The sequence below is a fragment of the Strix aluco genome, chromosome 4 (genome assembly GCF_031877795.1).
Source record: "Strix aluco isolate bStrAlu1 chromosome 4, bStrAlu1.hap1, whole genome shotgun sequence".
Classification (NCBI taxonomy): domain Eukaryota; kingdom Metazoa; phylum Chordata; class Aves; order Strigiformes; family Strigidae; genus Strix; species Strix aluco.
The window spans coordinates 115,775,682-115,791,347 of NC_133934.1; the positions used below are offsets into that span (position 1 = coordinate 115,775,682).

Consider the following 15,666-nt stretch of genomic DNA (forward strand, 5'->3'; position numbering starts at 1 on the left):
TTTTGATGTTTTCCTTCCTAAATCTAGGTTATCCTGAAGGGGAGGATAAAGAAACTGGCCACCAAGATGGTAATCACTAGTGGAAATGAAGAAGATAAAGGCAGTCAAGAAAAGGAAAGCAAAGAAGAAACCATCTTGGCAATGCTTGGAATTATTGGGACAATTCTGAACCTCATTGTGATCATTTTTGTGTATATTTACACAACGTTGTAAACTAGAAGGCATGCAAATAGACCAGATAAAACGGCCATTAAGAGTGACAACAAACATTGCTGGCTATTGACAAGTTGTTTAATCAGAACTGACTCTGTATTATATTAACACATCATAAAAGTGCTGCCTGCAGGCAGCGAAGGCTGAAGCACAATTAATTGAACAAGACTTTTTCACACAGTAACAAGCTTAACTCTTCTGTCCTGCTCTCTCCTTTTCAGTTTGGTTTTCTGTTTGGGGGAAAATGACTGCAATTATGTAAGTTGTAGCTTTGAAGAAATCCACCAGGGATATGCTGTTTTAACACAATTAAAATTAAAAAAAGAAACTGTACACTATATACAATTAGAAATGTATACTGTATACCCGCAAAGATTGAACTCAAAGATAGCTTCATAGCACAGATCACATGTCTGTTAGGTCAAATTATTTTTTTCTCTTGGCTTTTGCTTTTACTTACATTGAATCTGAAAAGCTTTTTATTTAGAATGAACATATGGTACAATCATGAAAAAAACAATTCCATTGAGCAAGGTCTGCTTAAACCTGATAAAATGTTGGGAGAAGTACATTACATGGTTATTTTTCTTTTCTCATTTGCTTAACATCTGTGTCTGTTCATACCAATGTTTATAAATATATATTTTTAATAAATGTGCTATATTTTTAGCATGAACCAAATATTTGGAGACACTTGTATTCATGCAGCTAAATTTTGTTTGATGAAGTGCCCTTTTTGACAATGGTTGTTATTTTTCTCAGCAGTCTTGTTTGCAGCCCTCACTGTGGTCTGGAGCAAGCTCACATCATGCTCATATGCATGACTTGAAGTTGGAATGTCAGCTGAAAAGCATTGCTGCTTAATACGGGAAATAGCAAAACATTGTAAGGTGACCTTTGGAGACTGGTTGCAGAAAGAAGGCTCTATTTATAGTTTTTTTAAAAAAGGCAAATGAAAGGAATATTGAGGCATCTCACAAAATATTACAAAATTCACATAATTTATGACTTTCAAAATCTGGTCACACTCTCTAAGTACTTACATTGAGAGAAGCGAGCAGAGGTTTATGCAATTGGAAAGAGAAATCTAGAGAGCCAGTACTGAGGGGCTTAAGCAAAATCCAGACTGTAAATACAGAGTGTATTTTAAATGTGAGGATCATTAACCCTTTATGCTTCTCTGACATGTGCTTTAACTGAGGTTGGTGCAGTGAAATTCTGACTTGTGTTTTTGACAGGAATGTACAGTGATGATGATCACCATTTCTCTTGAGTTCAGTACCTATAAATATATGAAGTATTAAAAATATGAGACCTCAATTCTGCCTCAAGCTGCCTAAATACGTTGCCCATTAACTCTGACATACCCTCTTAAAAAATAGGTCAATTAATTGTTTACTGACTTGTACTTTGGACTGTGTCCTCAGATGCACAAGGGGGATTGCTATTGAAGTCAGGAGGTGTAAAAACTTTCATCCTAGAGTCTCATTGATTTTAGTGATCAGTCCTTTCCCTCTGGAAGCAGTAATGAGCTTTTCACCAATTTGCAGGGGCTAGGTCTGGTCTCAAAAATAAAAAATTTCATTGCAGGATATAAAAGCAAGCCTGGAAAACCCTGAGAGGTGCCTCATAAACAGAGGTGTTTAGTCTCTTGTGGTATCACACATTCAATAATAAAACCATTAGGAGAAGGGAAAAGGTCAGTAAATAAATTAAAATGAAATCCAATATGAAGACTGAAGGAAAAAAGAGCAAAAATAATCTCTTGTTAATGAAAACATGACAGGGTCAGAGAGGTGAGAAAATGAGCAGAGATTTGAACAAGCAGAGAACGGCACAGAACGAGGGTGCCAAGCACACTGGCATGGTTGAGGAAACATTTGTGTTTGGATGGTGCTGGTAGAGCTGCAGGTCTTGGAGAGGGTGAGAAACATTAGTGGCACAGTTCAGTGGAGCTGAGTGAGGCTGATCTTGTTTTTTAATTTATAGTTATTTATTGGTAGTTCTAAGGAATTAGCAAGCTCTGCTTTTTGATCATCCTAATTGAACAAAAAAAGGCTAAAATATATTTGCCTCTACTCTTCATTTTTTCTTCTGGTTAAACTACTACTGATCACAGCACATGGCAATGGCATTGGTGCTCATGTGCTAGAGCACACCTGCACATACTCCAGGCACCTGGCTAACTCCAGCCTGCCCCTCGTGCTGGCAGGATCCTCTCTGCAGATGTTTCTCTTGAAACTCTCCTCCTCTAGCAAACACCAAAGCAATCTTCCTGAGGCTCATACCCATCTTCTAGAGGGAAAGCCTGGGAAAGAACAGTGTCTGAGTCAAGAGATGAGCTCTGATGCTTGATATTTCTTTGCCTCTCTCTGCATCAAATGATAATAATACCTGTCATCTTCTTGTGGGCTTGAATTTCATCAAGTACTTCTATTAATATACAAATTAAAATCCTGCATTGTAAAACAACATATAACACCCCCACCCACCTGATGTAAAGCAGCAACTCTTGCTGCTCATCACAATTGTTCTCCTTCAGGCATGAGCCAGCATCTTCAACAGGACAGGCACTCCAAATAGCCCAAATGTGCTTAAGCTGCACTGGTGGATCAAAAAGCCTAAGGACTCTGGGTTTGCTCTGCCCTTCTCAACAGAAGACCCATTAGGAGAAGAGTTTCCAGCTGTGGGTGTGCTGTATTTCACCTGTTCTTAGCGTGGACAGTGTCCAGGTGCCTACTGCCCCGCGCCATCAGCAGCCGTGTGCCGTGTGCTTTGCCACAGGACTTTTATTGCACCTTGAAATAGGAAGAAAGGTTTATCCCATTCCATAAAAAGTTTAACACTTAATATTTTAATTTTACAGGTTTCTGTTCACAGATAGTTCTAGAAATATCCAGGGGCAAGTACTACTTAAGTAGATTCATTAAGTATTCATTTAAATAAAAATGAAGAGTTTCCTTTGAGGGCAGTTTCTTTACCTTTTATTTGGTATTCATGAACACTGATATGGAAAAAGTATGTTTTCAAGAATGACTGTGGAAGGGGAAATGTTTTATACAAAGATCTGAAAGTATGCCTACCCAGGCAGCTCCACACAGGCCTGCTTTTGGCTGAATGCCAGCTGGAGCCAAATTACCCTCATGCTTTTTTATGTGAGCAGTTTTCAGCATGCACCTATAAGATATATTCAACTAGGTAACATATATATCATGGATACCTTATAGTCAGTAACTGCAGTATAAACAGTTGAATAAAACTTCTCATTATAGGTGCTGAATGGTAAATCTGCTTTGGCAAGGAAAAACCTGATAGTCTTATTTTTGGCTTGACTTGCAGGTAATGCAAATAGTTTCCAAAGTAAATTTTTAAAAATAAAATATTACTCCATTAGTGACAGGAACTTTCATGTTTGCATTTGAGTTGAAGGTAATTAATATCCAGTATCTTAATAAGATATGAAAACATCACCTTTTGCTTCTGTCAACTAAATACCATTGTATTTTTAAATTATCCTATGTAGTTTGATGGTTTGTGTTATGGGAATGAAAAATATTTTCCTAAGGTGACAGAAAGGTGACATTCTCCCCACTAGTGTCTGGTGTGTTGTCTGGTAGGTACAGACCACTTTCAAGAAAGAAGATAAAACTATTTAAATCACATTATACACATCACAAAGTAAGGAGAAAGTAGAGACAGGGTACTGCTCTCATCTCTGGTTCCTATAACTGCCACTGAAGATACATCATCTCAGAATCATTCATATAGGAATGTATCTTCTTGCGTGCCGGCTGACAGGGCAGTCTTTTCAACTGTGTACCTCTTGTTCCTTCTGGTTGCACCTCTGCAGCAGTGTGTGGCTCATCACACCTTAGGACAGTCAGCCTGGGAGCCTCTGGAAGCTGCTGTTTTGATTTATTGTGGTGTAAAGGTCTACTATGGGGCAGAGTTTAATTATTTTAAGGATAGTCAGTAATCATCTTCACGTTATTGTCTCATAATCTAGGGGATGCTTTGCTGGTTGAATTCCCAGACCCATCCCTCTCCTGGCTCACAGGTAAAATTTTGATTCAGTAGACATCCAAATACAGAAAAAGCTTCAGTTACATCATGATAAAACTTTAGGAAGAAGCATTGCTTAAGTCCAAAAGTCTTATATTTCCATTTAATCTATATCCTGGAGCTCATCCCAAATGCCCCAAAGTCTCATCTGTGTCAGGAGGTCTCATTGTTTCTGAGTGAGAATCGACGTTTCAGAGTGCATTGTGTCATAAGCAGAGAACTTGGCCTAGAGAGAGGAATGGGGATAAAAAGTAACTGAATTAAAACTCCAGGGAGGCAGTACTGCAGAATTTACTAATTAAATCGTTTGAGGTTTGGCTGGAGTACTTTGTTTCTGGCTAGTCAGTATTTTGGAGAAAAAATATTGTTCCTTGGAAAGTTTCTGGGAGAACTGTGTCCGATTAAAAGAAAGAACCTTATTGAAAATGTTTCAGCAGCAATTTCCAGCAGCAATCTTCCAAAGAAAACACCGACCAGACCTCCGAGCTTGTTTCCCAAGAGTACTTTTTGGCAGCCCAGGAACACACTGCACATATATGTAGGCACCTCTTGTTTACTGAGAGGCTTTGTCTTCTTTGGAGCAGAATGCACAGATTCCCAAAGATTTACAAACACAAGGAATAGTACATTATGCAGTCAACAACAACAAAAAAATGCTGTTCACCTTTATTTCCAGCAGACACCCTTGCAGACACTGCACTGCTTCCATGCCTGGCTGTGCATTTTGGAGGCTCTTCCCAAAGGGTCTTATAGTGTAGCTTTCCTTCTCCACCACTGATCCAAGAGAAACAAAACGTGTTCAGCATGGAAACCTCTACACCAGTCTGAAATCCCACACGCATCCATATGCAGTTATCTACATATGAACCATCTGGTATCCAATAAGACTCTCCTTGTCTTAAGTATTAGGTTTGCTTATTTGCATTTCACCTGGGGACTCAGATGTTGAAAGGCCATTTGTAGGATTGAAAGCACCCAACTGTTTCCAATGATACAACTTTACATAATGTAGCTGTTACCTAGAAAGGTGCCTGTTCATCCTGAAATATGTCTGTGCAGTGCCATGCGCGTGGCACACAGTCCTCCATGTGTAGTCTCTCACTGACCAGTATCCGTGACTGCAAAGGGTGTGGGTTTGGGCTGTAACAGGCCCCTTCAGCAGGGTTTTGTACCAAAGCCTGGACCCCAAGTCAAGCTCTGTAGAGTGAAAGGACATCCTGCCTTGTTCAAAGAAGGTACTTAGCTATGTTCTTAGCACCAGGATCCCTTCTTCTGCAACCAGTACAAATTCAGTTTAAGATGATCCATGCACCACTCCTGACCCTCTTCTTGACAGCTGCAGAGCCTCCCTTCCACCTGGGTGAAGAAAATGGCTTTGGGCTTCCCTAATCTCCAAGAATAGGGAGCAAAGTCCCTTCTGCAAGGCAGAGATAGCAGCAGGAGCATCCATTTCTTGCTGACAACAACTAGGTCACTTACCTGGAGTGCTGATGGGGACCCTTTTCCCTCCCATCTTCCTATGTAGCCTGGGAAATGCAAGTTTATTAGCCGGTCTCTGGGTTCTCCACAGGCTCAGTTACCAGTTAGACTCAGGCAGACTTGTTTTATGATGCTGAGACTTTGTTATACTCAAATGTCTCCTGGAGCCAGGTCTTCAGGAATAGATTAAAGGCCCTGATATCTTGATCTGGCCTTGAAATCATGAAGTTCTCACCATAACAAGCCTCAGTCATCACTGGTCTCTGGCAGCAAGGTGTTAGTGGACTAGCATTAGCAAGGGACACGAGATGGGAGCCATGGTGAGCCAGAGTTGGTGCAGAGAGGGCTGGCTGCTTTCCACAGTACTTGCTTACCTTCTTGAGGGGCAACAGTATTATGGTGGGTTGATATTGGTGGTGGGTAAATGTAATAAAATGTTTGTGTAGCAGGGGTATGAATTCTTACCTTTAGTTCCTGCAAACTCAATGGGAAATGCTTTATAAATAATTCTGGCTTTGTCAATTTAAGATATGGATTAAAATTATTGTATATGTTTTCAAATTTTAATGTGCTGCTTTTTTTGCCTTACCAATCAATTCAATCTTAGTTTTGCAGATACTATTCTTATTTCTGTAATAACAATGGCTAATGCAAAAATGTTGGTATTGGATGCACAAGGAAAGAATGCAGATGACATTGTCAATGTTTTATTAATTTGTTATTGTGGGCAAGAAAAGATAGTCAGTGGTTTTCTTTGCATCCAGTGCACATCATTAGCAGTATTTTTATAATAACCTGATACCATTATTTCTGGAGCCTAAAGGAATTCTGTAGGACAAAGATTCATTATTAAGAGCTGTGCATTTTCCAACAAATGTCAGCATAAGAAGCATATGAAATGTCAACAAAGAAGCATATGAAACCTTTGCATTAGCTAAAAGAAAACAATGTCAGACATACATTTTTAGCAGATTCAAACTCAAAAGTAAGACCATACAACTATCATTCTTACACCCCTGCTGACATTGCATAATAGACACCAGGCCATAATTTAGATGCTCACTCTGCTAAGACTATGCATGTACATAACTCAGACTAAACGGCTAAGTTCCTTTGCAGTTAATATGCATATGAATATGTATTTGCAGGTTTGGGGCATTAGCTGACAGTTAACTGACAATTCAGCTATAACAACAATGCAACTAATCAGACAGGGAAAAATATGAAATTTCCTGTACAATGAGCTATTTCTCTTTACTTCATTGACCTTATTTTCAGCTGATCTGTTTGAGACTGTATGATTGATGAGAATGGTGCTAAAGCCTGCCTAATATAACCAATGAAAGAATCAAGACATTGGACGAATATTCAATCTACGTCTTCCATCAGAAACTAGGCATTTCCCTAAACTGCTTTGAAAAAACTCAGTGTTGAATATTTTACATTTTCCTTTATATGATTCACCATCAGTCAACACGCTAACTCATTAGTGGCTTTATCATATTTCTATTTGATTGTCTAATAATATTTATATACAGTTTCACTGAGCTGTGCAAACACTTGCAAATGGATTTTGCATATTTTGTTGCTTTTTAAGTTTTATAAGCCGCTTTCTAGTACATACTGATCTCTTGTTTTAAAGATCAGGAAGAGAAATACAACCACACCCTTAGAGCAACATTCAATTATGCAAACCTCACTACAAGTTCAGGTAGAAAGTGTATGGCCATTTACTCAAAACAGGGGGTCTTATTTCTCGATCCTGTTCATATGGCCAGCCCCGAGTGACCCCGTTACTGTGCTGAGTACAACAGTCCTACAAGATCAGGTTCTTTTGAATTTAGAAAAAAGAGTTCATCTGTCAAACTCCTTGAAGCAGTGAATTGTGCCATCTTTGCAATTTACAGAGAAGACAAAAAAAAATTCTGATGACCACAGATGCTGCTCAGAATCTGGCTGACCTTCCCCTGTGGGGCAGCAGCCCTTGGTGCACCCTGATAGACCAAGTGCCCAGTGTCCTTTATAATTAATGAAAGGCAATTATAGTCAGGCAAGTATCTTTGCAAAATTTGAAATATCACCATTACTAATGTGCCTGGTTCCGTTGGTGCAAAGACATAAAGTAACACCAGAGCTATTAGCAAGACAGTAGCCAAACCTAGCATGACTCAACACAGAACCCTCGCTGTTGTGGTTGGGTGCTAAAACACCCAGACCTGGGGCTTTCTTCCCACTGCTGTGACTTCCTATCATCAGAGATGCTGAGAAAATGCTTTTTCTACCCACTGAGTATTTGTTATTCTTTGAGGTTTTTGACCTGAGCAGTTCAGAGATTGTCACAGAATGGCATTTAGAAAGAACTGTTTGTTGCAATTTGGTTTTATATGTTTTAAACATGTTTTGGTTTGGCTGTTTTCCTTTTCTTAATAGAAAATTAATTTCAGACTGAAAAGTTGTTTCAGATTAAAATGAAAACTCAGTTCCAAAAAGTTATAATACTTTGCCCACCTCTTTCACGAATGAATTTTCATTGGCAGCAAAGAAATTCTGTGGAGATAAAAAACCCCAACCTTTTTGTTGAATTATCACCTTCTCACTGAAAACTACCTGGATTACAATATTCAGACCAACTTGCTTAATCATCAGTAGTACTTGTGTATGTGGCAGAAGGCATCAAATAAAGATTCCTAATGCTTTTGGATTTCTTCAGTTATGTTTTCCCATTTCTCCACTTACTTTCACAAAGAAAGAGAGATGGTATCTCTCAGGGCCAGCAACAAACCCCAAAACTCCTGTGCTTCAAGGTTTCCTCCCTGAGGTGGCCATCCCCTCCCTATGGAGTCCAAATCAGAGCCTGTGTCCAAGGAGCCGGAGCCCTCAGCCCTGCCTCCCCTCTGGCACAGATCCACCCTGGAGATGCTGTACCGGGACAAGAAAAACTGCTCAGCAAGAGGGAGCACCGGCTGCAGGAGGCTAAGACCTGGCTTATAAAACTTGCTATGTGCATCACTAGAGTATTCAAGAGTATTCAGCAATGAATACTTTATTTTTTTTACATTTTGTTTTTGGTTTTTCTGGTCACTCATAAAATCTTTCGTAAATTGAGACCACCCATCACCACATAACTCTTGTTCATCACACTGCTTCTCCCACAAGTTTGGGTGCGCTAAAGTGAGGTGGAAAGCGAGAGGCTGTGAGATGTCTGCTTGTCATTGACAACACCATAGCAAATATTCAGAGGTACAAAATTCAGCCTGTGAGCACACAGCCGCCTCTTCTCTGCACCTGACTGTTGGCCACACTGTCCTCTGTGCTCTTAAGAGCAGTGAGGGAACCATGCACATTTTTCCCATCCTAATTGAGTTACATGCTCAGCTGGCTTTGCTGTGGTGAGAGCAACTATGGCAAAGGCCAGGGCACCAAGGGACCCAGGCTGGGGTGTCTCTGGGCTTTGAAAGGCTTCTCTTCAGCATCAACGTCCTGCTGCAGTTGGTAGCCACCTCATGCTTTCCTAGAGCTTATCTATCACCCATTGGTACCAGAACTCCCCGTTTCATGGTGTCCAGGTTATGATTTCAGAGGGAAAACTTGTCACATTTTTGTCACTGGTTTTTTTTTTGTTTGTTTGGGTTTTTTTGTTTGGTTTTTTTTTAAATGCTGTACTGAAGAAGCAAAAATAAAGCAGTGCCTAATATAAAACAGAAAAGCAGACAGTGATTTCTTAAGGTGCCCCTGAATATCTCTCCTCAAAACACAACTTTTTAGACAAGTGGCTCTCAGGACCTTTGAAGGGCCCTTGGCAGCATCTGGTGTCATCCTCATTCCCAGCAGTCATTAGTGCTCTGATGCAAGTGGACTGAAAAGGTGTCTTCCTGAAAGGGAGCATGCCATCTCCTCTGAGGATGTTGTGTGATGCTGCAATCCCCCATTCTCCATATTTTCCTGTATGTGTATTTTCCTATACAAGGAAAGGAAAGGAAAGGAAAGGAAAGGGAAAGGAAAGGAAAGGAAAGGAAAGGAAAGGAAAGGAAAGGAAAGGAAAGGAAAGGAAAGGAAAGGAAAGGAAAGGAAAGGAAAGGAAAGGAAAGGAAAGGAAAGGAAAGGAAAGGAAAGGAAAGGAAAGGAAAGGAAAGGAAAGGAAAGGAAAGGAAAGGAAAGGAAAGGAAAGGAAAGGAAAGGAATAGTTCAGTTGGAAGGGACCTACAATGATCATCTAGTCCAACTGCCTGACTACTTCAGGGCTGTCTGAAAGTTAGGGCATGGTATTAAGGGCATTGTCCAAATGCCTCTTAAACTCTGACAGGCCTGAGGCATTGACCACCTCTCTAGCAAGTCTGTTCCAGTGTTTGATCATCCTCTCAGTAAAGAAATGTTTCCTAACACTGAGTGTGAACCTCCCCTGGTGCAGCTTTGAACCATTCCCAGGTGTCCTATCACTGGATCCCAGGGAGAAGAGCTCAGCACCTCCCTCCACACAGGAAGCTGTAGAGAGGAATAAGTTCACCCCTTAGCCACCTCTTCTCCAAACTAGGCAAGCCCAAAGTCTTCAGCTGCTCCTCATAGGAGCTGTCTCACTCCTTGGTAGAGTTTGAAAATGGACCAAGTTACTGCATCCTGTATTCCCCAGACTCCTGCCGCCTCCATGTGACAGTGTGGATGGGAGGACCATGGGATGAAGGTCTGGGACTCCAGTTGAGACTTTCCTTCTCTAAAATTTGTTTCTGTTTGGTTTTGAGTTCTCAGTGTAAGTCCAGCTCAGCTTTTAAGAGTCACTTCCATGAGTCTTATTTGACTTATGAGCATTTCCATGACATGGTATTGTAAGAATTACAATAGTAGCATGTTTCATCCACAGTGCCTGGAGTGCTCACAAATTCTTCATATAATTGCTGGAATAATCCTATCATCTCATACACATAATGAAATACAAGAAAAATAATCAGAATAGAAGAGGTTAGTAATTTAAACTGATTCAAACGTTGCTGCTTGTACTGAAAACAAAAGGTCCTAACAAAACCAATGGCAAAAGTAGGGTTGGTTTGATGCCACAAAACCTGAAGGGAATCAAAATCCCATGTTATTAAAATACCATAATTTTTCTTACTTTGAAAAGAGGGGTTCCAGCTAATCGTTTTGGTTCCGAGAGATCTCTGCAATTACCAAATGAGCTCAAAAGTTTCCTATACCTTTTGTTGCTTTGCAGGAAATAGCAAAAGGTCCAAAAACAATGATCCTTGTCCTGTACTTCCACTGCCTGGAAACTAAACAAAGAAATCAATAAGCATGCAGAGTGTTTCTCCATCAGCCCATGCTGGGTCTGAAGGAGGATATACTGAAGTGTGGCTAACAGTAAAACAGAGTCTGACTGGTACTTCCCAATATCCTTTCAGATCAGTAAGTTTTTATTTATAGTTGTTATCCCCTGTACAGAGGATGAATATTCTTCCTTTCAACCAGATGGTTTCTTCCTTCTGTGCGTATTTTTATTCATCAAGTCCTATGTGATAATATTGTTGTTGATATGTCATTGCTGAGAAGTAGTTTTAAGAAAAGAAATTAAATAGTCCGGTTGTAAAAATAAAATATATGTCAGTTTGTGTCAATCAATTCAAGTTACACAGAACAAAATGTATAGATACCTGTAAGCAATAAGCACTTTTTAGAAGCCATGATTTCCTAAGGAGTAGCAGAAGCAGAAGGATGTACAGCATATATCCAGGCGCTTTTTGAAAACTACCTTGGAAAACATAACTTTATTATGTAAAAGTTAAATATATTAGTTCAGTTCAGTGGATTTGCTTTGGTAAGATTTTTTTTCATTACATTCACATATATGCAGGTTGGTGTTTCCCAGCTGTCAGTCCCGCCACTACTGAAGTTGCATGACTGGAGCTGAAGGCAGAATCTAGCTCCCAGGTTTTAATCCAGCAGAGAATTTATATTTGTATTTCTCTCCAAGAAAGTGTGTGGTCCTGTTAGCTTTCTGGGCTGCCCATAAGCTTGAAAGTAAGTATGTGCTTAAGTGCTTCACTGGAGCAGGGCAGCATCCTGCAGCCGCACTAAAGCATTCAGTCAAATTTGCTTTTCAGGGGGGTTATTACTGCTTGAAAGAAGTATTTCTCTCAAACAGAAGAAGGGAACAAATGTCCCAGAGCACTCATTCATTTCCCTCTCAGTCCCTTTCCTCCTTTCTGGAACTCCCTTTTCCTGGTTTTCTGGCTCATAACATCAGCCCTGTCAAGCCCTTACAAAACATCACTTGCTTAACATTGCTAGTTCTCTCTGCTTTATGTGTCTTAGATTTAAATTGGAAACCTCTTTCTTGCCCAGGGCCCTATTTTCTCTTCTGATCCCATTTCAACCCCCAGTGGCACCAGCTGTTGAGCATCATCATTTCCCACAGCCAGAGCAGCTGTGGGGTGTTTTCTATTGCATACCTGGCATGCCTTGCCCTTTCTACTAGCCCTACTCCTTCCCTTACTTAAAGCTTGACAGAAAAGCAGCTACAACATGTAGTGATAATACAGCTACTTCTCAGCAGATCTCTTCTAGCTGGGAACAATAACAACAAAAAAGCGCTACCGAGGGAGACCTTGCACCAGGGCAGCTACAGAAAGGGCTTTTTGCAGCATGGTATAAGCTACCAGGACTCCTTGGACTGAAGTGCAACCATCAGAGCCCCTGTGTGAAATGCTGTGAACCCCAAAGGAAGAGCAGCATTCATAGACCTGTGACTGAGTGTTGCATTGCAAGGACTGTCTGAAATTCCTTCCTTATATGCTTTGGTCAATAGAGAAAGAGCTGGGGGAGGGGGTGGGAGGTCAGTATCTCTTATAATGAGGCCTCTGAGGTTTTTTGAAGCTGCTTAGAAAACAGAAATCACTTTGGTTTATTGTCTGGTACAATCCCATTCTCCCCACAGTGTTAGTCTTTACTTACAGAACTAGTGATGGTGATCAAGATGATTTCATGCTTACAAGGTCACAGCTAATCTAATCGAACATTTGCAGCAGTCTGTAAAGAAGTTGCTGTCCAATAAATCTGCCTATTTGTGATTCAGTATGCTTTTTGAGCTGCTTTTAGTTTCAGGGAACTGGAAAAGCTCTGGAAAACATAGGCAGATCTAGTGACACGGTCTTGAGATCTTACATGCTCCGTCACAGCAGATGTGGTCACGCTGGTGGTGAAGGGGATTTGGGATCAGAGACAGTGCTCTTAATGAAGGCAGCGTGGCTCCGGGAGCAAATATGCTCTCCTCAACATGACTAAGAACAGGCTTCAAAGAAACACTGGAAAAAAGCAGGGACGTATGAGTCATCTGCAGAATGTCAGTTTGCATGTGTCTTTATGCAGCACATAATTATTTTTATACACGTTTAATTAATTTTTCTTTGTATTTCATCTGAGACTACATTTGTTTGTCATTCTCCTTGCTGGGTATAGCGTCAATGACTGTTTTGGCAGTGGGAAGCCTTTGAAGAACACTGAAGCAAATGTGGCTGCCCTGAAAAGTGGTCTGAGTTGGAGACCACGGTCTGAAGGCATTCTGTGATGAAAATGATACATTCTGTAGCACAAGTCTCTCCTGTACCTGTGTCCAAGGCCAAAGTTCCTGATCAGGGCAGAGCCAAAGACGCTTCAGCATTGGGACCTGCTGTGCTGGCCCTGGCCCTTTCCTGGCTGCAGAGAGATAACTGCTGAAACAGGAACCTGCCCCATAAACACCCTGCCTGGAAAGGGCATCCTGGGGAAGGGCAGTTACATTTGGGGCAGAGCTGAGATGTTGTTGAAGCAAGGAGTGCTGGGGAAAACAGAACATATAAAGCCAGCTTCTATGAAGTACAAATGCAGTGAAGTGATCTCAGAGCAGGAGGGTTGGGAGGGTGATGTGGGGTTTGCAGTTGGAGGTCTATGGAAGCAGCTCAGGAGGGGACAAAGGCAATTTCCCTGTTCTTCCTTCATCTCCACAGGGACAAACCTGAGACAAAGAACTATTGTGCTGTTTGGGTTAGGAAGCAAAGTATTTTGTCCAAAGACCAAAAAAATTTGATAGAATTTACCTTTGTCATCAGGAGAAAAGTTAACTATTAGAGCACTGGATTTTTTTTTTTTTTTTTTTTTTTTTTTTTTAATCTCCTTTACCCATGAGAAGAGGGCTCTGACTCTTCTGGAAAGGTAAGTTGTTAAAGCTGTTCCCTGAAGATATGGTTTGCTCATGCAAGGTGAAAGCAGCCTATGGCTCTTCTATGCAGTAGAGCCTGGGACCTGAGGGAGAGAGGAAATCTTCCTGCAGTAAACCACAATGTTACTTTCACCTATTAATATATTTATTGCTGTTGCATGTGAGTTTAAGTCATGAAAATCTGTGGCTTTTCCTTATTTAAATGAGCATGTGTCATTAGAGTCTTCTGTGGCTGCTATCGTGTGAGCATGTGGTGGGTGGCAAATGGGGGGGGGGGTCTGCTCTGCCCAGGATGGGATACTGCCAAAGCAAAGGGCATGAGGGCACCTCTGGACAAGTCCGTGAAACCCCTTATCTCACCTAGATAATATAGTTCAATACAGTGGCATTAAACCAGTATAAAATCTGACAAAATTGGGCTAATTAAGCAATACCAGCTTTCTGTCAGATGTACAGAAAGTTTCTGAGAATGCCTCTACTCTCAGGAGTAAAACTGAAACAAGCCAGTTCAGCACAGTAGAGTCTCAAGGAATGAAACAGTTTAAGGAGAAGGAAAATCCTGTCTGCCACTTGTTTCTGGCATTTCCCCAGCTTGTTTTCTGACCACAGGATGCTCACTGCTGGCCACCTCCCCTGTCCTCTGTTGCTGCCATCTCATTGGCATTGTTTCAAGGTTTCTTTTGCTGTTTTCAACCCTTGTTTGCTGGCTGGTATAACCTTTAATTTACAAAAGATGTGAAAATTTGCTGCCTTCTCGAGTGGTTTTGATTTTGGTGTGTGTTTAGCCTATGTGCTTTGTGGCATTTAACTTTTTCTTGTGTACTTTCTTCTTTTGAAATATTTGGGAAATTGAGAAGTTTTGATATTATGCCTTTCTTTACCCATGATGATATCATCTTCATTCTCTATGGCTATCTCATAACATGGGTTTGATCCTTTATGTGTAAAGTCCTTGCTAACATTTTGCTTGTTCTAGCTTTTTAAAAGCCATAAATAACACTTCTACATTCTTGTATATTTTCTAAGAGTGAAAATACATTGGAAAAATTCGTTTTCCTGTTTGTGACAGGGCAGGAGAAACATGGAACAATTCTGTCACTTATTTCAGTATCCCTGTACTTACAGCTAGGGATTTCAGTTCTGGGCGCTGCATCACTGCTAACAGAGCTATTTATAGTCTTTTCACGGTGACTTCAGCTGGTCCATCTCCACCCATTTGTGAGATGAATGGTGTGCTTGGATCTCATCTCTTTGTATTTACAGACTACCACAGGTAATTACTTCATCTTTCCTGGAAGAAACCACAAGCCTCTGGCAACCCATGTTCTGCACAAAAAGATCCTTACTCTCACTCTATATGAAAGTAATTCAGGACTTTCATAACTGCAGGACCCAGACAAGAAAAATTGGAAACAGTGTTGAACTTGCCAAAATAGAAGACAAAAAGTAGAAAAATCTCTTGCCTATAGCCACAAGAGAAATGATCAAATTAGTATCAAGAAAGCTTCCTGACTTGTCATATGTATTAAGATGTTACTTATGCATCTGCACTTTTCTACAGGTATGTCTTATCTTCTTGGAAAAATATAAATTTCCCATGTTTAACAGTCTTTTCTTCAAAGTTTCCATTTCTGAAAGATGCTTGTACAATGCATCATGCACTGTATGTAGACAATTCAATAGAAACTGGACTTACAGAGCTAAACTTGACGTGTGTCTGAATCACCACA

At 40.6% G+C, this 15,666-nt stretch overlaps 1 protein-coding gene across 9 annotated transcripts in view; it reads left to right on the forward strand.

The window, feature by feature from the left end:
* TUNAR (transmembrane neural differentiation associated intracellular calcium regulator) overlaps positions 1 to 894 on the forward strand; it is a 166,799-nt gene extending 165,905 nt beyond the window's left edge. For all 9 annotated transcript variants that reach the window (XM_074821582.1, XM_074821579.1, XM_074821580.1 and 6 more), the window contains one exon: positions 28 to 894. In XM_074821582.1, the coding sequence (XP_074677683.1) occupies positions 28 to 213 (186 nt within the window). In that variant the 3' untranslated portion in view covers positions 214 to 894. The remainder of the gene's footprint in view (positions 1 to 27) is intronic.
* The last annotated feature ends 14,772 nt before the right edge of the window (positions 895 to 15,666 follow it).